This window comes from Ranitomeya imitator, chromosome 5 (assembly GCF_032444005.1).
Source record: "Ranitomeya imitator isolate aRanImi1 chromosome 5, aRanImi1.pri, whole genome shotgun sequence".
Lineage (NCBI taxonomy): Eukaryota > Metazoa > Chordata > Amphibia > Anura > Dendrobatidae > Ranitomeya > Ranitomeya imitator.
This window is the reverse complement of record NC_091286.1, coordinates 682,209,289-682,234,991: the sequence shown is the minus strand read 5'-3', so window position 1 is coordinate 682,234,991 and position 25,703 is coordinate 682,209,289. Positions and strand designations below refer to the sequence as shown.

The 25,703-nt window shown below is 44.9% G+C and overlaps 1 protein-coding gene across 2 annotated transcripts; it reads left to right on the top strand.

Annotated features, from left to right (window-relative positions):
• The first annotated feature begins 2,018 nt into the window (after positions 1 to 2,018).
• LOC138638788 (L-threonine 3-dehydrogenase, mitochondrial-like) lies at positions 2,019 to 25,473 on the top strand. Of its 2 annotated transcripts, none has more exons than XM_069728378.1 (9): positions 2,019 to 2,127; positions 14,149 to 14,331; positions 16,241 to 16,283; positions 21,071 to 21,141; positions 22,152 to 22,301; positions 22,389 to 22,561; positions 23,626 to 23,716; positions 24,335 to 24,604; positions 24,760 to 25,037. In XM_069728378.1, the coding sequence occupies exons 2-9, from the start codon at positions 14,151 to 14,153 to the stop codon at positions 24,897 to 24,899; spliced, it is 1,119 nt and encodes a 372-aa protein (XP_069584479.1). In that variant the 5' UTR covers positions 2,019 to 2,127; positions 14,149 to 14,150; the 3' UTR covers positions 24,900 to 25,037. The 2 variants fall into 2 exon arrangements, with proteins under 2 accessions (XP_069584479.1, XP_069584480.1); XM_069728379.1 differs by lacking the exon at positions 2,019 to 2,127 and adding an exon at positions 12,328 to 12,347 and having other exon boundaries at positions 24,760 to 25,473.
• The last annotated feature ends 230 nt before the right edge of the window (positions 25,474 to 25,703 follow it).

Genomic DNA, 25,703 nt, shown 5'->3' with positions numbered 1-25,703 from the left:
TCTAGTCGGGCTGTGGCTGGAAGTATGCATTTCCTGCAAGTTTCAAGATTCACCGGCCGCCATTTTTTTTTTTTTATTCTTTTGAGGGCCAGTAAGAGGATAAAAACAAATAATAAAAGTGTTCACTCTCCTGTCCTAGGCCTGCACCGCACCTTACGGCGCTGACTGAGCCTCGCGTGGTCATGTCGGACATGATGTACGTCATTGATGTCGCGATCGCGGGGAGGCTTAGTCGGCGCCGGAAGATCCGAAAACAGAATCAACGACTGGAGGGAGGCAACGGAGGATCCGTCGGAGAGCTGCGATGGCAGCACAGGGGAGTACAAACTTTCATTACTTTTAACCCCTTTCCTCCCATGTGTTTCCAATTCTTTATGGGTCTGGAGAAACCTCAGGGCATCGCTAATCGGATGCGTACGTAGCGGTAATAATGGCAGCCATGCTGCTATCTGCTGTGTGTGTAGTCAGTAACCCGGCCACGCCAGCTCTGAGAATGCTGCCAGCAGCTCGGGGAATCAGCTGGCGGGTTCTTAGAAATGCTGGAAGGTGACGTATAGGGGATTAATGCGCTGCTCCTACAGGCAGCGCCGACAGTATGCACGGGACACGTGTGGCCACATGTGCAGGCTTGCTGCCCCCTCTGGGCTGCCGGGGGTCTCTGGGGGCCCGAATATCACTAGTGTGACCTGTGCATTCTCCATGATGAGAAAAGGGACCAAAAAAGCGATTAATAATGTTACAAAAACTGCACGGTGTGTACTGTACAAATCAGGCAAACGGGAGGATATATCATAGGTGCAACCTGCGCAAGGGCCCAAGAGTTCGGGGGGCCACCATCACCTCCAAAGCATTACGAGGAGCTATTGGCTGGCAAAGGACCCCCATACTATCCTTGTACAGGGGCCTCTTCTGCCCGTGACCACCGCTGCAGGCGAATGCATGGAACTAAACACACGTGAAGGTCAACTGTATACAAATATCTTTAAAAAAAAAAAAAAAGCAAAATAGAAAAAGAACACAAAAACGTTGAACAAAAAGATGATCAGGACCCTGGTAAGGTTGCCTGCAGCACCCCCCTCCCCCGCCTTATCTGATCAGTGGGTCCCCCTGCAATGTCGTGTGTGCGGGGGGCCACAGCGATGATGTTACAACAAGCCTAGGATTCAGAAGAACCCCCGCAGGCCGGGGATTTACAGGGCTCCAGTCCAGGGGCCACAGATGACCAAAGTGGCCCTAGGACTAGAACCAGGGACTTACGAGTCAACAAAGACCCCTTAGATTAGAATAACCCCCTACAGGATTTAGGAAAAGCCCCCACCCAGGGACGGAACTGTAACAGGTGCAGGGGTTGGAGGACACTGGGCCCTAGAGACTGGGGCCCAGGGAAAAGACTGTTACTATTACCAGTGATAGTGGGGGGGCTGCCGGGGATTTTATATTGGGGCCACAAGCTCCACGTTAGGCTTCACAGATAGTGGCCCCTGTGCAGCCCAGTGGCTCCTCACAATGCACACTCCCGCCTGCTCTACTCTAGGGCCAATGTGCGTGTCCGCCGCTGACACTGCCCCTTCCTTATCCCCCCAAAAAAATCCTCAAAATAAATAAATCATTGCCTTACTGACTTTTTCTAATTCCCAACTCCATAAATAAATTTGAGATTTTCAAAGTCACATGTACCAAAAAAAAAAAAAATCCTGCAAAAAAAAAAATGACCCTCGTGCTTTTTTCCTGTAAGGTTCGCTCTGCGCCATATGTAGCTCACGCCCTGCGACAAAATCTCGCCAGACGACGATGAATCGCACGGTCACACTAAGCCCCGCCCCTGTATCGCCTATTGGCCAACACCAACACACCTCCGACGCTCCCCTCCGCAGGCGTCCTCCCCCTCATTCGTCACATTCCATTGAAACGTTCGGTGGTGGGCGTGATCTCTGCGGCGTTCTATTGTCTCCAGGATACCAGGGAAACGCCTCCGCCGCTCAGCCAATCAGCAGCATCGTGCTCTGCTGGGCTGAGGTCCACGTGGTTTGTGCCGGCAGATAGGTGATGTAACAGTGGAGGGGCTTCTCATCGCCGGGGGCGTATAGACAGTGGGGGGATTAACCGGATTGTGGCTGCATCGCAGAGGTAAGACCGTCAGTGCGGGGTCACAGGTGATCGTGCTGTAAGGTGGCACTACAAGTCCAAGCATGCTGCGCCACGGCTCAGGGGAGGTTACATGTGCCCTTTGCAGCAGCTGGATATGTAACAGTGCACACCATGTGGGCAGATGGAGGAGGTGCAGGCCTGGGTGAGGGCTGTGCTGTGGTATCAGCAGATGTATTAGTGCTGGTTTGTTACAGTGTGTCAGTGCAGGTCGGATCTGCAGCCAGGGCCCCTGATCACTGCTTACACTGGAGATTAATTGTCAGGTTTTCTGCCTCTGGATGGAATCAAGAATCTTGCCAGTCACTGACAGCAAGCAGAGGTCTTAGAAATGGTGGGGGATGGGATTGTGCCAGTAAATGTGAAGGTTGGAGACCTTTTTTTAAATAGGTAATTTTGCTTTATCGGATTGTGTCCTATGGCCGCTGGGAATTGTGCGTCTATGGGCTGATGCCGTGCTGAGATGTAGCAGAGCCGGGTTTGTCACGGTGAATTCAGGACTCTGCGTTATGTCTCCTATAGTTCCCAGCTCCAAGCCGATCCGGCGAATGACAAGCCTGGCTCTATGTGCTCCATTCATTATTACACTTGCGTACAAGTTTTTCGTGATCCCTATTTTTTTTTTTTTCCAATAATTTGACTTTTTAAAATTTGCAAGTGGCCCTCTCTGTATATGTGTGTGTATATAAATATATATATATATATAATCTCATGTGACATATCAAACGTATTGAGAATTTTACAAGAAAAACGATGGTGTGCTTGGTTTTAATATAACTTTATTCCTTTATGAGTTATTTCCAAGTTTATGACCTCTTATACAATGTGTTTATAGTGCTGCCCATTGTGTTGGATTGTCAATGCAACCCTCTTCTCCCGCTCTTGACACACTGATGGCAACACCGCAGAAGAAATGCGCGCACAGGCTTCCAGTGTCCGTTGTTTCAGATGCTGCACATCTCGCATCTTCACAGCATAGACAATTGCCTTCAGATGACCCCAAAGATAAAAGTGTAAGGGGGTCAGATCGGGAGACCTTGGTGGCCATTCAACTGGCCCACGACTGACGACCAATCCACTTTCCAGGAAACTGTTCATATAGGAATGCTCGGACCTGACACCCGAGATGGCGCTCCACCACATTATGGGTGTCAGGTCCGAGCATTCCTACAGGAACATGACCCTCTTCCCATTGAAAAAAATAAAGTTGGATCCAAAATGTCCGACTTCAAAATGGCCGCCATGGTCACCACCCAATCTTGAAAAGTTCCCCCCTCCCATATACTAATGTGCCACAAACAGGAAGTTGATATCACCAACCATTCCCATTTTATTTAGGTCCATCCATATAAATGGCCCACCCTGTGTGTGTGTGTGTGTATATACATACATACATACATGCATACATACACCCAATAGGCATTAGATTTTTCTTTCATTTTGGATGTTTTTCAATTCACAAATCATATTTTGTGGCTTTTTAGAACAAAAAATTGCCAGTTTTTCAAAATGGCACAAAAAAAAAAAGAAAAATTGCTTAACTAATTTCTGGGGGTAGGAATGTGAAACGTATTTGCAACTTTTTTTTTTAAGTTAGAAATAATGATTCAGCATAAATATGTAGAAACCCTAAATTCTGCCCTTAATGGCGAACTTTAAAAAAAAAAAAAAAACAATACCCAGGTGTAACTTCAATAGTGATTTGGGCCCTATGTTTGAGTCTTGCGTGACGTTGTGTGGAGGGGCCGCACCGGCTCTGGGGCACAGGGCGACCTGTTTTTGGTTTCAGCAGGTAGCAGTCGGTCTTATCTGGTCGTCCTGTCACCGGTTTGAGGCGGCCGCTCGCTTGTCCTATGTGATCGCATACAATATAGAATATATATATAATCCGGATCCTGGGAAATTTAGTTGCTATTGACATTCTTTGTTAAAAAAAAAAAAAAAAAAAAAACTATTTTCTGTCTGTGTCTCCATTGGTTAGTGTTGGCATTACCATGAAACCTGACCGGTCTGAACCCGGCCTTACCCTGCGCTACATAATCAGTAACTGAACATTCTCGCAGTTTTGTAATATTTCTATTCACTTTTTTAGCAGTCAACAAGCAGGCCAGCTAATAAAATCCCAGCACGTTCTCCTAAATAAAGACCTCTATTTCTGGTACGTGACAGATTCTAATACTATCATGTTTCTAGAGGGCAGGGAGGAGGTTAATAGAAATTATATGCGTGCTTTTACAATAAAGGCAAGAACAGGTAGAACAAGGTGTTAGTAACCTAGTCTGACACACAGGAATAAAAGATCAGTCAACAGCAGCCTGATGAATGTGTCCAGTGCCAAAGTCGATGGATGGGTTCCCTTTTTAATGGTCCTAAAAGAAACTGATGAAGACTGTGCTCCCTGTGGGATAATAATACATGAACTGGACACATAAAAGCTCAAACAGCAGCCTGATGGTTCACTTTTTTAGTAATCCTGAACTGATGAAGACCATGCACTCTGGATAGGTGGGATAATGTTATTACACTAATCGGACACATACAAATAGAAGATCAGTCAACAGCAGCCTGATAAAGGCATCCAGTAAGTAGAAGGTTGGGTGCACTATATATATATATATATATATATATATATATATATATTCATTCTCATAAAAGAACTGATATACTGTGCAGTCAGCGAGAGAATGCAGAAATTGGAGACTGTCACGATTCCTGGGGAAGATATCTTTATCATCCCCGCCACTCACACTAATTTGTCATGAACCGGAGTTGTTTCGTTGACCCTGGTTCTTTCTGAAGGAGATTTATCTATATCCCACTTCCCAGTTCTGGTTTGGAACTTGCAGCTCTCTGGCGCCCCCCATAACCTCAGGTCAGTCAGGGAACTGCACCTAGGATAATTAGTCGTCAGAAAGGCTGCCTTAGGCTGGTTTCCGACTTGCGTTCCTGTGCGCTGCAGACGGCAGCATGCTTCGTCCGTGAAGCTCCGCCTACTCCCGGCTGCGTCCTGCGTTTCCTGCGTACCTAGGTTTAACATTGAGTATGCAGGGACATGCGATGTATGCGGATGTCTCCACATGCGGCGATTTGAGGTGTGCGGTTGGAGCTTCACAGAGGAAGCAAGGAGGAAGTACGCTGCCATCCGCAGCGCACAGGAATGCAAGGCTGAAACTTTGTACTGGCTAATGGGCACGCTGCAGCGAGAGCGATATAACTACTCACACTCAAGCAGGAGCAATAATTATCAACGCCGCCAGTTGCTACAAAGCCTCCCAAACGCACAGGACAAATCCACTGCCACCAGCTCCGATTTCTTACTTAGTAACTGTTCCAGAGCCAAAGCAGATTAGTAGCGTAATTCACTTCAGAGGACGTGACCGTTTGTTATAGAGCAAGGAGAGACAAAGCTAGTAATTTTATATTTTACTCCAAAAAAGGTAGGCAGTGTTTACAGAAATATGAAAAGGTATTATAAAAGTAGACAAGTAGTGTATGTACAGTTACAAATAAAATGGGATTAAAGTTCAAAAAACACTTACATTTTGTTCATATCATATCATCTCATGGCTGACCGTGTGCTGTGGAGGAGGGGCCTACATCTAGATGCATATCACACATTTGTCTTGCAGCTAGGCCCCGGACAAAAGACACTGAAGACTGCTGCTTCACTCACTTATTCCCCAGTCTAAAACCAAGGCATTACCCCTGTGGTGACCTCACTCAGAGCCTGAATCCTCCCCTTTCTTAGAGCTAGGACAAACCATTTTTATACATAGCTCGCTGTATGAACCTCGTATACGAACGAGACAATGATCAGGATGTGCACCACATTGGGAGGGTTCTTTTAAGTGTAAACACGGCGTAGTTACATGACCGCTTACGGAGAAATCCATTCCTTGCAACTCGTTGGGTTTAGCTCCTAGCGATTTCAGTGAGCTATAGATCTCTTGATTGACATCTGGAATATATAATCCTTATATCTGTAGCCCGGATCGATACCAATATACATAACCTTAAAAGAACAATAGAATCCCATGCTTGCTGTACCAGTTTTAGCCAGTATCAGGTGGGAGAGTGGAATGAGAAGTTTAAGGCTATGTTCACACTTTGCGGATTTTGCTGCGGATCCACAGTGGATTTGACCGCTGCGGATCCGCAGCAGTTTCCCATGAGTTTACATTACAATGTAAACCTATGGGAAACAAAAAGCGCTGTGCACATGCTGCAGAAAAATCCGCGCGGAAACGCTGCGGATTACATTCCGCAGCATGTCACTTCTTTTCTGCGGATTTTCACCTGCTCCAATAGAAAACTGCAGATGAAAATCCGCAGAAGAAAACGCAGTAAAAACCGCGATAAATCCGCAGTAAAAACTGCACCGGGTTTTCACTGCGGATTTTGGAATTCTGCTGCGGAAAAATCCGCAGTGGAATCCGCAAAGTGTGAACATAGCCTAAGGAGTTTGTTTTTTGCAGCATCAAGCCATAAAAATTCTTCAGGCTGACACACTGGTCTCCCATTTCAACTATACAGGAAGGGGTGGGGGGGGATGGAGAAAGAGTGGCTTACAATTCCAGCCTTCTGCTGGCAGGCACAGGAAACTGCAGCTGAGAGCTCTGTATGTGTAATTGAAGTAATCAGAACTTTTTCCTATTTCCTGACAGAGACATATAGTGATATTAAGATCTGGCAACAGCAGCCTGATGATGGTTATTGGAAGGAGTAGAAGGCTTGGTGCACTATTGTAATAATCATAAAGGAACTGATGTAGACCATTCCCTCCGGATAGGTGGGATTATATGTTGATGCACTAATCAGACACACACAAAGAGATCAGTCAACAGCAGCCTGATGATGGTTTCCTGGAAGCAAGCAGAGGGCTGGGTTCATAGTTTTTAAAGATCATAAAAACACTAACGTAGATCGTGTACTGTGCAGGACTATCAGTGGGTAACATGCTAATCTGGGGCACTGAGTAATATTAGATGATCAGTCAACAGTAGCTTGATGGTGGTCTTCAGGAAGCAGAAATGACCATGCACACTTCGGAAAAGGGACCTGATAGGATCAAGTGCAATGTAGATGCCATTTTGGTGGTAACTGCTTGCACTGGTCCAGTTATTTGCCCCCTAGTCCTGCCTAACGTTGGGCGATAGTGCGTCATGACGTCACGGTCTACCCACATCTAATGGCTCCGTCAAAAGCAGCTTGACAAAGGTTTCCGGAAAGGAAGTTGATGATAATCCACTAAATAGACACACATGGCCCAATTCATCATTTTGCAAGTTTTTTTTTTTTTTTAGCGCCAGTTTCATCAATATGGTGCGCACTATTCATACATTTTTACACACAGCCCAAAAAATGAAAACATTTTTTTTTTCAGTCTTTAACCGGTTTTGCAACTTTTCAACCCCAAAAGTCACCCGTTCACAAAATGTTGCAAAATAACTAGTGTAAATAAATTTCGTGCATTGGTGGTGGGAGGTCTGGAGTGGAGTTGCGCCACATTTTGAGATTTTAAAAAAAAAAAAACTTATTTCATGAAACATCTGGAAAAGCCACAGGGACATAAAAATTAATAAAAAACAAAGTAAAGCACAAAAGACAACTTGGTGTTAAAAAAAAAAAAAAAAAAAAAGTTTTAAAAAAAAGGGGCAAATTGTTTAAATATGTAACAAATCGTCACTGATTGAGAAGGATTCACGCCGAAAAACTGGTGGAAATGCAATGATGAATTGGGTGCATTATATTAAGCTCAGTCAACAGCAGCTTGGAGGTTTCCTAGAAGTTTATGGCTATGTTCACATATTGCGGTTTTACTGCGTTTTTTTTTTTCCGCTCTCATGGCACTTAAGAAGCTGTTTACAAAAAAACAGGTTTTGCTGCATTTTTTTTTTTTTTTTGCTGTTTTTATTGTCTCTTGCGTTGCTAAAGTTTTTAGTGGCCCCCAAAAAGCCTTACGTTTTTGCACCAAAAAAAAAGCGCAGCAAAAACTGCTGAGTGTTCCTATGGATGAGAAAACGCTAAAAGAAGTGAAATGTTGCGCTTTGCAAAAATGCAGCAGTTTTTCAAATTGGTCAGGGAAAAAAAAAACCCCAATATGTGCGCATGAGATTTCTGACATCTCCTAGACTTTGCTGGTAATGGAAAGCGCAGCACTTAAAAATTTGCATTACAAAATGCAGCAAAGATGCCATGTGTGAACAGAGTCTTCCTCTTCCTCCGCACATTCCTGTTTATCTGGTTGTCTCTCCCGTCTTTGCTTCGAAACCTTTAATCTGCCAGGTTATTACAGGTTAATTATATTCAAGTTTCTGGAATGCAGACTGTTCTAGGAGTGGTGGGAACACGCTTTCCTTATGGAGCGCAAGCTCTAAACTTTCTTCTCCTATTATATTTATTTATTTTTATTTTTTATTTTTTGGTCATTTAGCAGACACTTGAGTTTCCTGCAGGACGGATCCTGTGCGCTCCCCACCGGTCGTGAAATGGACCACTGAGAAATATTCATCCACCTAGAGTACGGAGGCTGCAGACAGCGCAGGGTTTCCATTTAACAGTGTATATATAGATATATACATATATACATATATATATATATATATATATATATATATATATATATATATATATATATATATGGATCTGATCGATCAGTACACATAAGTTACCATTGTTCTTGGTGACGTGAGTCCTGTTTACACAGGATGACGCGCTGCCGAGAACCATAATCTTTTGTGCAGCAGAAAATATTATTTCTCCCAACGAAGGAACGTTTTGCTAGTTATCGAGTGTGATATTTCAATGAAAATGCACCTTCAACTCTTTGTAATCAATCTTATCAGGGAAATATCCTTTCTCCGCTTTTGAGCCACTTCCCTTTTGAGCCACTTCTTCTCTCCTTGAACTCGCCATTCGATCTATCAAAAATAAATCCATGAATGGACTTCCAGCTCAAGGAGGGATCAGATTGTAGATGCTATTGAGCTCTATGAAGAGGAGAGGAACGGTGAGGCAGAGAACTTTCTAGTAAAGGTTATTTCACCCCAGATCTGGATGCACAGCTACACTGCTCAGTCCTTCTGTATAATGTCCTCCTTGCTGCTTCTGAACATGAGCTACATACAGTCAGGAGAGCAGGAATCCCCCTATGTTTTCGTACTGTATATAGGAGTAGCTGGTCTCCACCCCACTAGCTCAGAGAAAATTGAAAATGATAGATGCAACCTACAAAGGGGAGAATTGGTGAAAAATGCAGAATAAAAATCTTATAATGGTCAGAAATCGCAGACGGCGTTATCTGAAAAGTTGCTTGTAAGGAAATGTTGTGTAGCGTATTCCTACTGTTTTCCAGGGCTTAATTCAGACATTGTCATTCAGCAGATTATAGCTACTGTAAAATCTTATGAAAATATAGAAGTTTGGCTGTGATTTTAAAAAAACAAACAAAAAAAAACAATGCTGAGTCCTATGACAAGACTTCCAATATTTATTATAAAGCATGGTGTTTTCTATTTTGAAGGCACTGTACATGTTGGCAGATCAGTGGGGTCTGGTCACGGAGACCTCCACCATGCCTTAGCTTGTGCGTGTGCACACACTGGAGAACAGATACAGTAGAATACATATGGCATCCATACTCCGGATCTGCAGCCATGTAGAGTCCCTGCAAGATAGTGAAAAATCCCTAAAACTCCAGTTACTCTAGATTTTGTCACACCTTTCATTAGGTGAATAGAACTTCATTCTTTATAAATTCCCCCCTTATCTGCCGCCTTCCACCTATATCCACCGGCTCATTTCATTATAGTCCTATTGTCTCCCAATAAGCCAGTGGAGTAATTAAGTAATTATAGGATTTGTGCTAAGCTGGTGTAACATACAGGTACTTGCAGTTCCATAGTTAAAGGGGTTGTCCAGGACCAACACTGATGGCCTACTGCCAGCACAAGAACCAATGCAACACCTAATAGTGGCAGACTATGGCCTCTATGGGGCCCATTAGCCTGGGGGGCCCGACATGGATGCAAATACAGTTTTAAGCAGTCAGCTCCTCGTTCCATCAATCTCCCTGTGCATCTCAGCTCTGATGTCTCAGCACAGCGGACTGTAGGGGCCATCATACTGTGCATGAGGGGTCTGTGGGGTCATCTTACTGTACATGTGGGGGTATCATACTGTGCATGGGGAGGACTGTGGGGTCATCTTACTGTACATGTGGGGGTATCATACTGTGCATGGGGAGGACTGTGGGGTCATCTTACTGTACATGTGGGGGTATCATACTGTGCATGGGGAGGACTGTGGGGTCATCTTACTGTACATGTGGGGGTATCATACTGTGCATGGTGAGGACTGTGGGGTCATCTTACTGTACATGTGGGGGTATCATACTGTGCATGGTGAGGACTGTGGGGTCATCTTACTGTATGTGTGGGGAGTATCATACTGTGTATGGGGGTCTGTGGGGTCATCTTACTGTACATGTGGGGGGTATCCTACTGGGCTTGGGGGACTGGGGTCATACTATATGTGTGGGGAGTATCATACTGTGCATGGGGGGTCTGTGGGGTCATCTTACTGTACGTGTGGGGGTATCATACTGTGCATGGGGGGTGTGTGGGGTCATCTTATTGTATGTGTGGGGGTATCATACTGTGCATGGGGGGTCTGTGGGGTCATCTTATTGTATGTGTGGGGGTATCATACTGTGCTTGGGGGGCAGTGGGGTCATCTTACTGTATGTGTGGGGAGTATCATACTGTGCATGGGGGGGTCTGTGGGGTCATCTTACTGTACGTGTGGGGGTATCATTCTGGGCATGGGGGTACTGTGGGGTCATCTTACTGTACGTGTGGGGAGTATCATCCTGTCCATAGGGGGAATGTGGGGTCATCTTGCTGTACGTGTGGGGGGTATCATACTGTGCATGGGGGGGATTGTGGGGTCATCTTACTGTACATGTGGGGGGTATCCTACTGTGCATGGGGGGGATTGTGGGGTCATCTTACTGTACATGTGGGGGGTATCATGTTGTGCATGGGGGACTGGAGTCATCTTATTACATGTATGGGGGGTATCATGCTGTGCTTGGGGGGGGACTGTGGGGTCATCTTACTGTATGTGTGGGGGGTATCGTACTGTGCATGGGGGGTCTGCGGGGTCATCTTACTGTACGTGTGTGGGGTGTCATACTGTGTATGGGGAGGACTGTGGGGTCATCTTACTGTGCTTGAGGGGGGGGACTGTGGGGTGATCTTACCGTATGTGTGGGGAGTATTATACTGTGCATGGGGGGTCTGTGGGGTCATCTTACTGTACGTGTGGGGGTATCATACTGGGCATGAGGGCACTGTGGGGTCATCTTAATGTACGTGTGGGGAGTATCATCCTGTCCATGGTGGGACTATGGGGTCATCTTGCTGTACGTGTGGGGGGGTATCATACTGTTCATGGAGGGACTGTGGGGTCATCCTTCTGTACGTGTGGGGGGTCATCTTACTGTACTTGTGGGGGGTATCATACTGTGCATGGGGGGTGGGGGGACTGTGGGGTCATCTTACTGTACGTGTGGGGGATATCATGCTGTGCTTGGGGGGGACTGTGGGGTCATCTTACTGTACATGTGGGGGTATCATACTGTGCATGAGGGGACTGGGGTCATCTTATTGCATGTATGGGGGGTATCATGCTGTGCTGGGGGGGGGGACTGTGGGGTCATTTTGCTGTGCATGGGGGGACTGGGGTCATCTTATTGCATATGTGGGGTATCATGCTGTGTTTGGGGGCATTTTTGTTGGCATCATACTTTTATGGGGGCTATGAACAGGGTATTATTGAGAATGTAACCACTTTGGGGGTTAATATGGCCGAAATGAGTAAGTGCCACAATATGTCCCTCTCCGTGTGGCTTTAATGTTGGGCAATATGCCCCTGTGTGATTACACCTATGAGCTGTGACCCCAATGTATTTATTGACTTTTCTTATGTCCGCCCCTGGATCCCAGATGATTCAGGGGCCCCGGGTGTCACAGGAGTCATCAGCTGATGGTTGTGATGTGCGGCTCCTCTCCTCTCCACCCTGCTCTAGTGACGTGGGGGACAACTCCTACCCCCTCTCCTCTCCCCATTGGTCACATTTAGAGGATGTGTCCTATAAAAGGCCGACCTGCTCATCTGGGGAGGCAGCAGACACCAGTGAGGTAAGAGGAGGACTGTGCTGCAGCCTTTACTTCTTGCACGTCACTTTTTATTTTTCGTCTTCTATTGTATGACAATGCAATGTGTATCTAAGCCTGCTCGGATACTTGGAATGTAGTGATCCGTCCCTTTAATTACTGCTGCAACCTAATTTGGGGCTGCACAGAACCTCAAACTTACTTATCCCACCCCTGAGATATAAGGGGCTGTTCGCCAGGTTATTTGCAAATCTCTACTTTCTGGAGTGCGTTTTTTTGGGGGGGGGTGTAGGGCGCGTTCACACCTACATCTCTTCCAGCCTTAAAATACAGAATGGTTGATGTACAAGACTGCAGACTCAGCTCTGCTACATTTACTAAGGATTTCCTGCAATGATGTGCAGTCATGGTCCCGCTCCTGGCTCCTATGGAAGTAGCTGGTTGTTGCTTTTGGGTATGGACGTGTGCTGGTCCCATTGACGCAGATGGAGTTGCCCTTTAACATTGCTCCTCCTATAGTTCTTCCTGTACAGAAATAGCTGGGACACGTTCCTCTTATAGACCCTGCTGTCACAGAGACCATCCATGGTCTATTCCTAGAAAGCCCTATGGAGTCACGGGGGTCTTCTTGGAATTTGTTTTCTTAGATCTGAGATGATTGACGTGGAACTTTCGTGTGGGATCTATAAATTTTACTAGCCATCTAGAAGATTCAGTTGCCCGATCATCCATACCCTGGAAACTCCTAGTAATCACATCCAGGATGTGTCACTTATTACTATATAATTGTTGTCTAATTCTAAAGGTTTCCGGTCTTGCGCAAAAAAAAAAACGGAAAGAAGAAATTCTGAAACTTAGATTCTCTTCTTCCTTCTTGTCGGTGAATGGAACCCTTCCTGTTTACACCCAGCGAATCCTTCTTCTCACAGCTGAGTATTTGGTACAATTGTATCCAGTCTGGACCCTCTTGTTCCATTTTGGCTGCACTGATACATTGTAGCAAACTAATCCTGCAGAGCGAATACATCTCACAGCTGAGTATTTGGTACAATTGTATCCAGTCTGACAGTTTAGTTGCACCGATTGATACATTGTAACAAGCCAACCTGGGCGGAGAGTGATCTGTGTTCCTTGTAGCAGCTCTTCCCTGTGAGATATTTGGGGTCTGTACAGATTTTCAATTTCTATTCACTGACGACAAGCGGGGCTTTATAAAATGAAAGTTGTAGAATGTTTCATTTTGTTTATTACTACTTGTAAACCTAAATCTGTAGCGCGTGATTCTCTCGCTCCGCGTCCCGGGTTCCCACAGTAAACAGAATAAGTACTCCTAACATAGTGACGGCTTGTAGGTCATGCTGGCACCTGTAGTTCTAGAACAGCTGAGAACCCAAACCAGCCCGTGTAATGCACTGCAGGATTGCCAGCTGTCCAGAAGACATAAAAAGGGCACTTTCATGTTTGAGCTGATGGTGCAAGGACCGTGAAATGGGTCTTTGTGGGCTGCTTGGGGATTAGGTAATGCCCCTACGTGTCCACTTTCCAATTGCCAGGCTAGCAAGCTGAGACCGAGAGAGGAGCTTCCTAATTAGCACATTAACTATTCGGCTGCCAAGTGCATGCATTCCGCACATACCATGTATACTCCCATCCTGCAAATATAACGTGCATCATCACCGCTGCTAAAATGAAGTGGGGGGACCCCCAAATTAGAGGCCTCTGATATCAGATCATCTTCAGGTCCAGATCCTAAACACTTGTGTTAAACATAAAACCGTTCCTCGTGCCATTAACCCCTTGTGTCTGTCTCTTTCCTCTCTTCCAGAGATGCCTGTCGTGCGGACGTTAACGAGGACGGTGAAGCAGGTGCTGCGGAGCCCTGTGTGCGGATGTCAGACTGTCAACTCTGTCCGCTTCATTGGCTTTTCACCCCGGCAGGTGACATCCGATGCCAGCTTCCACTCTGTGTCCTTCTCGGAGGCTGACCACCCTCGGGTGCTGATCACTGGTAAGGTGCCTCATCCTCATCACGTCTCCTGTCCTTCTTCTCTGCATCTGCATGTTTCACTTGTCTCTCCTTTTTGTCCCCCCCTGCCTTTCTCCTTTTTGTCCCCCCACCTTTCTCCTTATTGTCTCCTCTGCCTTTCTCCTTATTGTCCTCCCCCTGCCTTTCTCCTTATTGTCTCCCTCTGCCTTTCTCCTTATTGTCTCCCTCTGCCTTTCTCCTTATTGTCTCCCTCTGCCTTTCTCCTTATTGTCCTCCCCCTGCCTTTCTCCTTATTGTCTCCCCCTGCCTTTCTCCTTATTGTCTCCCTCTGCCTTTCTCCTTATTGTCCTCCCCCTGCCTTTCTCCTTATTGTCTCCCCCTGCCTTTCTCCTTATTGTCTCCCCCTGCCTTTCTCCTTATTGTCTCCCTCTGCCTTTCTCCTTATTGTCTCCCCCTGCTTTTCTCCTTATTGTCCTCCCCCTGCCTTTCTCCTTATTGTCTCCCCCTGCCTTTCTCCTTATTGTCTCCTCTGCCTTTCTCCTTATTGTCCTCCCCCTGCCTTTCTCCTTATTGTCTCCCTCTGCCTTTCTCCTTATTGTCTCCCTCTGCCTTTCTCCTTATTGTCTCCCTCTGCCTTTCTCCTTATTGTCCTCCCCCTGCCTTTCTCCTTATTGTCTCCCCCTGCCTTTCTCCTTATTGTCTCCCTCTGCCTTTCTCCTTATTGTCCTCCCCCTGCCTTTCTCCTTATTGTCTCCCCCTGCCTTTCTCCTTATTGTCTCCCCCTGCCTTTCTCCTTATTGTCTCCCCCTGCCTTTCTCCTTATTGTCTCCCTCTGCCTTTCTCCTTATTGTCCTCCCCCTGCCTTTCTCCTTATTGTCTCCCCCTGCCTTTCTCCTTATTGTCTCCCTCTGCCTTTCTCCTTATTGTCTCCCCCTGCTTTTCTCCTTATTGTCTCCCCCTGCCTTTCTCCTTATTGTCTCCCCCTGCCTTTCTCCTTATTGTCCCCCCCTGCCTTTTACTTGCATACTGTATTGACCACTTTTGCCTTTTCTTTTTTTTTCTCCTCCCCCCCCCCAAAAAAAAAAGAAAATGTTAACCTCTTCATTTTTTGTTTTGAATCATTCCTGCTTTAACATATTGCAGTCTTCTGTCTCTTGTTGTTGCATTTTTTTTAAGGAACCTGCTCAGTGTACCTGTATATCTAAGTTTAATCTGCAAGTAAATAGTATCAAAATTCTTCCTGGCTCCCTATACTGTGAGCACGGCTGTAGTCAGCCCCTGGCACTTTGATCATTTTCTCCCTGTAGGCGCTGCTGTTCCAGTAAAACAACAAGTTGTTAGTTATTTACCTGCAGACTAAAGGAAATCTGACTGCAGCATGATGTAGGAGCAGAGACCCTGATTCCAGTGATGTCACTTATTTTACTGAATGCAGCAGTTGTTATAGCCACAGTGTTTTCTGCTGTAAATGTAGCAAAGCTCGGAATACTGAGCTGTGTATAACCCCGCCCACAACACTCATTGGCTGTTTTCTGTGTACAGTGTTAGGGGCGTGGTTGGACCAGGATCCACGAAACGCCTAGTCCTGCAGTGATAATCTATTGCTGATCAAACACTGTTTTATATTGAAAGTTCAAAACGCAGCACAGTAAGTGACACATCGCTGGAATTAGGATCTCTGCCTCTACATTATGCTGCTGTCAGAATATATAGCAAAAACCTACTGACAAATTCACTTTCCTCTCTAATATATCTTTTCTCTCTCCAACACTATTTTTTTTTTTCCAATTGATTGTCTCCTGCCATTCCTTTTCAGTTGCCTTTTGATTGTCTGTGCTGTTTTGTGCCATCTTGGGTCATACGTCTAAAATCCATTGGGGGTGGGGTTCAAATATTTAATGCTTGTTTTTTGTTTTGTTTTTTTTTACAGGAGGATTAGGTCAACTGGGAGTTGGACTTGCTAAACTACTGAGGTACGATCATTGTAGTCCGGCCGCTGCCGCCCTGCATTATATGGCAGCCAATTGGGTTTACAGCGATGCCATAATTATAGGCTGGTTTATAGCTCCGCACATTTTAGAACATTCGGAGACCAGCCCTACGTGGCATCATTTTTAGTCTGAACTGGTGAGAGAAATCTTAAGGGTTTCCCAAAAGTCCAAGATCAAAAAAAAAAAAATCGCAAATTTTTTTTTTTTTTTAACCCCTTTACCCCCAAGGGTGGTTTGCACGTTAATGACCGGGCCAATTTTTACAATTCTGACCACTGTCCCTTTATGAGGTTATAACTCTGGAACGCTTCAACGGATCCCAGTGAATCTGACATTGTTTTCTCGTGACATATTGTACTTCATGACAATGGTAAAAATTCTTTGATAGTACCTGCGTTTATTTGTGAAAAAAACGGAAATTTGGCGAAAATTATGAAAATTTCGCAATTTTCCAACTTTGAATTTTTATGCAATTAAATCACAGAGATATGTCACACAAAATACTTAATAAGTAACATTTCCCACATGTCTACTTTACATCAGCACAATTTTGGAACCAAAATTTTTTTTTGTTAGGGAGTTATAAGGGTGAAAAGTTGACCAGCAATTTCTCATTTCTACAACACCATTTTTTTTTAGGGACCACATCTCATTTGAAGTCATTTTGAGGGGTCTATATGATAGAAAATACCCAAGTGTGACACCATTCTAAAAACTACACCCCTCAAGGTGCTTAAAACCACATTCAAGAAGTTTATTAACCCTTCTGGTGCTTCACAGGAATTTTTTGAATGTTTAAATAAAAATGAACATTTAACTTTTTTTCACAAAAAATTTAATTCAGCTCCAATTTGTTTTATTTTACCAAGGGTAACAGGAGAAAATGGACCGCAATCATTGTTGTACAATTTGTCCTGAGTACGCCAATACCCCACATGTGGGGGTAAACCACTGTTTGGGCGCATGGCACAGCTCGGAAGCGAAGGAGCGCCATTTGACTTTTCAATGCAAAATTGACTGGAATTGAGATGGGACGCCATGTTTCGTTTGGAGAGCCCCTGATGTGCCTAAACATTGAAACCCCCCACAAGTGACACCATTTTGGAAAGTAGACCCCCTAAGGAACTTATCTAGAGGTGTGGTGAGCACTTTGACCCACCCAGTGCTTCACAGAAGTTTATAATGCAGAACCGTAAAAATAAAAAAATCATATTTTTTCACAAAAATTATCTTTTCGCCCCCAATTTTTTATTTTTCCAAGGGTAAGAGAAGAAATTGGACCCCAAAAGTTGTTGTACAATTTGTCCTGAGTGCGCTGATACCCCATATGTGGGGGTAAACCACTGTTTGGGCGGATGGGAGAGCTCGGAAAGGAAGGAGCGCCGTTTGACTTTTCAATGCAAAATTGACAGGAATTGAGATGAGACGCCATGTTGCGTTTGCAGAGCCCCTAATGTACCTAAATAGTAGAAACCACTCACAAGTGACACCATTTTGGAAAGTAGACCCCCTAAGGAACTTATCTAGATGTGTGGTGAGCGCTTTGACCCACCAAGGGCTTCACAGAGGTTTATAATGGAGAGCCGTAAAAATAAAACAAAATTTTTTTCCCACAAAAATTATTTTTTAGCCCCCAGTTTTGTATTTTCCCGAGGGTAACAGGAGAAATTGGACCCAAAAATGTGTTGTCCAATTTGTCCTGAGTGCGCTGATACCCCATATGTGGGGGGAAACCACTGTTTGGGCGCATGGGAGGGCTCGGAAGGGAAGGAGTGCCATTTGAATGCAGACTTAGATGGAATGGTCTGCAGGCGTCACAGTGCGTTTGCAGAGCCCCTAATGTACCTAAACAGTAGAAACCCCCCACAAGTGACACCATTTTGGAAAGTATACCCCCTAAGGAACTTATCTAGATGTGTGGTGAGCGCTTTGACCCACCAAGGGCTTCACAGAGGTTTATAATGGAGAGCCGTAAAAATAAAACAAAATTTTTTTCCCACAAAAATTATTTTTTAGCCCCCAGTTTTGTATTTTCCCGAGGGTAACGGGAGAAATTGGACCCAAAAATGTGTTGTCCAATTTGTCCTGAGTGCGCTGATACCCCATATGTGGGGGGAAACCACTGTTTGGGCGCATGGGAGGGCTCGGAAGGGAAGGAGTGCCATTTGAATGCAGACTTAGATGGAATGGTCTGCAGGCGTCACATTGCGTTTGCAGAGCCCCTAATGTACCTAAACAGTAGAAACCCCCCACAAGTGACCCCATATTGGAAACTAGACCCCCCCGGGAACTTATCTAGATGTGTTGTGAGAACTTTGAACCCCAAGTGTTTCACTACAGTTTATAACGCAGAGCCGTAAAAATAAAAAATCTTTTTTTTCCCACAAAAATTATTTTTTAGCCCCCAGTTTTGTATTTTCCCTAGGCTAACAGGAGAAATTGGACCCCAACAGTTGTTGTCCTATTTGTCCTGAGTACGCTGATACCCCATATGTTGGGGTAAACCCCTGTTTGGGCACACGGGGGAGCTCGGAAGGAAAGAAGCACTGTTTTACTTTTTCAACGCAGAATTGGCTGGAATTGAGATCGGACGCCATGTCGCTTTTGGAGAGCCCCTGATGTGCCTAAACAGTGGAAACCCCCCAATTATAACTGAAACCCTAATCCAAACACTCCCCTAACCCTAATTCCAACGGTAACCCTAACCACACCTCTAACCCTGACACACCCCTAACCCTAATCCCAACCCTATTCCCAACTGTAAATGTAATCTAAACCCTAACTGTAACTTTAGCCCCAACCCTAACTGTAGCCCTAACCCTAGCCCTAGCCCTAACCCTAACCCTAGCCCTAACCCTAACCCTAGCCCTAACCCTAGCCCTAACCCTAGCCCTAACCCTAGCCCTAACCCTAGCCCTAACCCTAGCCCTAACCCTAACCCTAACCCTAGCCCTAACCCTAACCCTAGCCCTAACCCTAGCCCTAACCCTAGCCCTAGCCCTAACCCTAGCCCTAACCCTAACCCTAGCCCTAACCCTAGCCCTAATGGGAAAATGGAAATAAATACATTTTTTTATTTTTCCCTAACTAAGGGGGTGATGAAGGGGGGTTTGATTTACTTTTATAGCGGGTTTTTTAGCGGATTTTTATGATTGGCAGCCGTCACACACTGAAAGACGCTTTTTATTGCAAAAAATATTTTTTGCGTTACCACATTTTGAGAGCTATAATTTTTCCATATTTTGGTCCACACAGTCATGTGAGGTCTTGTTTTTTGCGCGACGAGTTGATGTTTTTATTGGTAACATTTTCGGGCACGTGACATTTTTTGATCGCTTTTTATTCCGATTTTTGTGAGACAGAATGACCAAAAACCAGCTATTCATGAATTTCTTTTGGGGGAGGCGTTTATACCGTTCCGCGTTTGGTAAAATTGATAAAGCAGTTTTATTCTTCGGGTCAGTACGATTACAGCGACACCTCATTTATATCATTTTTTTATGTTTTGGCGCTTTTATACGATAAAAACTATTTTATAGAAAAAATAATTATTTTGGCATCGCTTTATTCTCAGGACTATAACTTTTTCATTTTTTTGCTGATGATGCTGTATGGTGGCTCGTTTTTTGCGGGACAAGATGACGCTTTCAGCGGTACCATGGTTATTTATATCTGTCTTTTTGATCACGTGTTATTCCACTTTTTGTTCGGCGGTATGATAATAAAGCGTCGTTTTTTGCCTCGTTTTTTTTTTTTTTTTCTTACGGTGTTTACTGAAGGGGTTAACTAGTGTGCCAGTTTTATAGGGCGAGTCGATACGGACGCGGCGATACTAAATATGTGTACTTTTATTGTTTTTTTGTTTTTTTATTTAGATGAAGAAATGTATTTATGGGAATATTTTTTTTTTTTTTTCATTATTTAGGAATATTTTTTTTTAATTTTTTTTACACATTTGGAAATTTTTTTTTTTACTTTTTTACTTTGTCCCAGGGGGGGACATCACAGATCAGTGATCTGACAGTTTGCACAGCACTCTGTCAGATCACTGATCTGACATGCAGCAGTGCAGGCTTCACAGTGCCTGCTCTGAGCAGGCTCTGTGAAGCCACCTCCCTCCCTGCAGGACCCGGATCCGCGGCCATCTTGGATCCGGGACCTGGAGCAGGGAGGGAGGGCGGCAAGACCCTCGCAGCAACGCGATTACATCGCGTTGCTGCGGGGGGCTCAGGGAAGCCCGCAGGGAGCCCCCCTCCCTGCGCGATGCTTCCCTGCACCGCCGGCACATCGCGATCATCTTTGATCGCGGTGTGCCGGGGGTTAATGTGCCGGGAGCGGTCCGTGACCGCTCCTGGCACATAGTGCCGGATGTCAGCTGCGATAGGCAGCTGACACCCGGCCGCGATCGGCGCCGCTCCCCCCGTGAGCGCTGCCGATCGCATATGACGTACTATTGCGTCCTTGGGAAGTAGGGCCCACCCCCCATGGACGCAATAGTACGTCTGATGGCAGAAAGGGGTTATGAGACAGCGCCACACCTGTCATCAGGCTATATGTGGTATTGCAGCTGAAAGTTAATAGGGCTGAGCTGCAATACCAGACATAACCTGTAGACGGTGCTGGTGCTCCAATGTTTAGAGAAATCACGTTTTTAATTTTTTGCAATCCTCTTTAAAGTCCCTGTGACTTAAAATAGTACCATAGGCGATGATGCATTTCTTGTATTGCAGTCTCAGTCAGTAGCTGAGCTTTTCTTTTTTTGGTCACAGGAAACGTTTTGGCAAAAGCAATGTGATCCTCTCCGACATCCGAAAACCTCCGGACAATGTTTTTCATAGTGGTAAGTGTCCATCATTTGTGTAAGAATATAATAAAAGCTGTTCAGTACAGAACCGTGTGGAGCACAAATGGATCATGGGTTGGTATTACAGGATGGCCAGCTTTGCATAATCCCTTTTTGTTAGGAGGGTCTCTGAAAATAAAAATTGCAAGAGAAAAATTGGAAAAGGAGTGAATACATGGGGAATGAATGCGTGATGGCTGTTTCGCATAAACCAGGCTTCTTCTGGCGGCTCTTCTTCCAGAAAAAGCATAGTTTATGCGAAACAGCTGTCACTCATTCATTCCTTTAATCCGTTGTTATATCAGGAATGAATACATAGGGAATGAATACATAGGGAATGAATGAGTGATAGCTGTTTCGCATAAACTAGGCTTCTTCTGGCGGCTCTTCTTCCAGAAAAAGCATAGTTTATGCGAAACAGCTGTCACTCATTCATCCCTTTAATCCGTTGTTATATCCGGAATGAATACATAAGGAATGAATGAGTGATGGCTGTTTCGCATAAACTAGGCTTCTTCTGGCAGCTGCTCTTCTTTCAGAAAAAGCATGGTTTACGTGAAACTGCTGTCACTCATTCATTCCTTTAATCCATTGTTATATGAGGAATGAATACATAGGGAATGAATGAGTGATGGCCGTTTCGCGTAAACTAGGCTTCTTCTAGTTCTTCTTCTTCCAGAAGAAGCCTAGTTTACGCGAAACAGCTGTCACTCAGTCGAATAAAGCGTGGCTCCTTTTCCATTTTTTCTATCTTAACATTTTTAATACTTGGCCTTCCCTTTTGGGCTCAGCACTACCAGATTTAATTGTCCGCTTATTCTTTTTGCCACATGTTGCTTCCTGATTAAATGCCACATAGTTTTCAGTTGCTCTGGGTAATTTAAAGGGGGCTTAAATTAAGAGATTGCCCCCTCTATTACAGTGCCCACTAATCACCTTAGATATTTTCCTGAATCCACTGAAGATCGGGGCTGAAATGTACCTTTTTTTTTTTTTTCTTTTTTTAGGACCTTTCATTTATTCCGATATATTGGACTACAAAAATCTCCGTGAGATTGTGGTGAACAATCGGATCACCTGGTTGATACACTACAGCGCCCTGCTCAGTGCAGTCGGTGAAGCAAACGTTCCTTTGGCCCGAGCGGTCAATATAACGGGTAAGATGGGTGCAGAAGTCGGTCCCGAATTTAGGGACGTAGCCTCCCTGCATAGATGGGGCTAATGTAAAGTCGTCCTGTCCTCAGGTCTGCACAATATCCTGGACATAGCTGCGGAGCATGGGCTACGTCTGTTTGTGCCCAGCACCATTGGGGCATTTGGACCAACCTCGCCAAGAAACCCAACTCCTGACCTCTGTATTCAGAGGCCGAGGACCATCTATGGGGTCTCGAAAGTCCATGCGGAGTTAATGGGAGAGGTAAGAAACCTTGCTTTATTTTAAAGGGGCAAATGGTATTTTGCCCATGTTGCTTTTTTTTTTTTAAATCCATGCACAAGGAATCTATCATGGAGGTCTCTTCTCGTAGAGGTAATGGTTTGGAATATTTTTGTTAAAAAGTCCTGGAGATATTGCCAGACCCAGCCAAATTCCTACCGTATCGCAAAAGACTCTGGTCAGTGTGAGTGCCTCTAAGAGATCTTCACCAATATCCACCATGTTAGATCTATGGCTGGTGAATGGCACCTACACTTGATGTATGCTCTCTCCGAGCCAACTCTGTGCCCTCGGCAAGTTTGAGGTTATGAAACACGGGGTAAAGAAGCTTAATGGGGGCTTTCTTCCCAAATAAAATCGGTATATCACATTCCTGTCCATGGGACCCCAATAAGGCCTATTTAGATTCCTTCACGTACAGCGTCGCTTTTGGCCAATCCTGAGAACGCGTTGATGGCATTGTTAATTAATCAACACGTCACCTTAAATCTCGGGATGATTCCAAGATGAAACAAACCTTCAGCACTTGAAAGGTCACTAAGGTGATGGACGCCTGAACTTGCCGCCTGAGGCCATGGCCCTGATAACCTCTTTCCCTAATAGGTCATCTCTAATTACATAGATTGTCACCAGTGACGGTAAACTGTTGATTACTCATTTACGTTCGTGAAGGTCATGCCGATTTTCCCCCCCCCCCCCCCCCCCCGGTACGATGACTTCCCATTGATTGCACGGGCATCAATTCAAGTCTGGCCGGCAGTCCATCTTGTGAAATCTCTCTGGTGATGCTCAGATGGAACTGGCACCATATTTTCAGGCCGGGGAAAGTGTCGATTTTCACCTTCCTCCGTGTCGACCATCTTTCTGCTGATTTGGCAGATTTCTAATGTTAGCATAAACCTGTTAATCCAGGGAAGAACCCCGTCTAAAAAAAAATAAGTCCAGCTTAGAGCAAAGACTGTGACTCAGGCCAAGAAGAGGTGATTGAAGTCCATACTGGACGGGGATGACTTTTTTTTTTTTTTTCTTTTTTTTTAATCCAACAGTACTATCACTACCGGTATGGCTTGGACTTCCGATGTCTCCGCTATCCTGGCATAATTTCTGCTGATTCCCAACCTGGAGGAGGAACGACGGGTAATGACTGATCTAAGAATAGTCAATGCTGTAGTGTAATCCAGAGGACGTTTGACATATTATATAGACATGTTGGCAGGTTTTGATTGGTGGAGATCGCTGAATAGGCGTAGAAGGGTTCAGCCATAACGGTGGTTCTTTCCGATCGTAGACTGGTTCAGTGTAAAGCCTATAAGCTCATCATCTGCTATCCATGCCTTCCCGAGAAGATCAGTTACTGACTGTGTGATCCAGAGCTTTCCTGTCTGCTATCAGTTGTGGTCTCTGTACCTCCCACCCTTCAAAACTTGAGTTGTGAATTTTCTGAAAGTGTCTTTACACTTTAAGTATGGATCATCTTAACTTTTATCTTGACTTCTGATCTTTGCATTCATCATGTGGCAGTGGGGTCAACTCTTTTAAGAAGAGTAGTTTTTCTTCACAAAATCAATCTTTGTCCTGCTGGTGTCTGGTGGTTTCTGCTGGACCCTTATAGGCTCAATCTTTCCTCACCAAAGGACTCTCTGGTCATTAGTAGGGTAATTTAAACCCACTTGATGAGTGTGAAAGATTGGAAAACTTGGAGGTGATCTCAATCCAGTAGCGAGACCTCATCCATGTGTATTTTTCTCCATGTAGACTATGCGGTCCAGATATTCCACGATGCCATGAAAACCGGTCGATTTGTCTGTAACTTGAAACCGGACACTCGTCTGCCAATGATGTACATTGATGACTGTCTGAGGGCAACGATGGAGGTGCTGGAGGCACCGGCGGAGTCCCTCACCATGAGGACATACAACATCAATGCCATGAGCTTCAGCCCCGAAGAGTTGGCCCAAGAAGTGCGGAAACACCTGCCTGAATTGGAGGTCGTGTACAATATGGATGCGATCCGACAGGCCATTGGTGAGTACGTTGTCTAGACCACTGGTCTCCAACTTGTTGTGACCTAATGAGGGTGGTCTTTGTAGAAGGGTATAACTCCAAAGACTGAAAGCCTTGTACCTAGAAGCCATAACCTAGTGGATCTCCAGCTCTAATATTTCCTCCTTGTCTCTCAGCTGATAGTTGGCCGATGAACTTTGACGACAGCAACGCTCGCAATGACTGGGGCTGGAAACACGAATACGACTTGCCAGAACTGGTCACCGCCATGCTGGGCTACTTGAACCCTGAACGTCTTGCTGCCCAGGCCAGCTGATTTAATCTTGGGGAAACCTTATTTCTCAATGCGTCATTGTGTCTGTCCTACCATCTGGTGTACGATGCCGATACAAGTGTTCATGACTCTCAACATCTACTGTTACCACTTGTAGTCATCCAGTTCATGGAGGAAATCTTTAAAATTCTTCATCATAAGTCTTCCCGTGAGGCCAGTGTACGGAACCATGTTTTATTACTTGAAGATGTGGATTTTTGGGGTCAGTGTAGGGTTATCGGACTTGCACCTCCTTCAGTTGTCGCATCCTAAATTCTATCCCCTTGGTAGACTTCTTGTACAACTGTTGGGTGGCTGCAGGTTACGTTCTGCCGAGTTGCGGAAACCAGGTGCTAAACTGTAACATGAGTAGGTATGTAGTTTGTTGCTAGTCAAAACAATGGGGGCAAGAAACAGGTCAGTGGCCAAAATGACCCAACGAATGGACCCCAAGAACGGAGTTAACCAAACATCTCCATTAAAATCCATATTGGGGTCCCACTGGTTTTGGTTCTAGCCCTGCTCAAAAACATATATATAATTTTTTTTTTTCTCCCCAACCAAAAAATAAGTTTTTTTCAAAAAACTTTTTCTTTAAGAGGGAAGAGTCATGTGTGGCATGTGTTTTTTTTTTTTTTTTATTATTTTTTTATTTTATTTTGACTTGTTATAAATTTGCTTTTTTAGAAAACCCTTTTAGCTCTTGACTGATACACACTTGAGGCTTTTTGCTATGAGCATGAAAAATTGATCCATGCAGCGGCTTCATGTGCTAGATTTAAGTTGCATTTTTTTTTTTTAATGCAC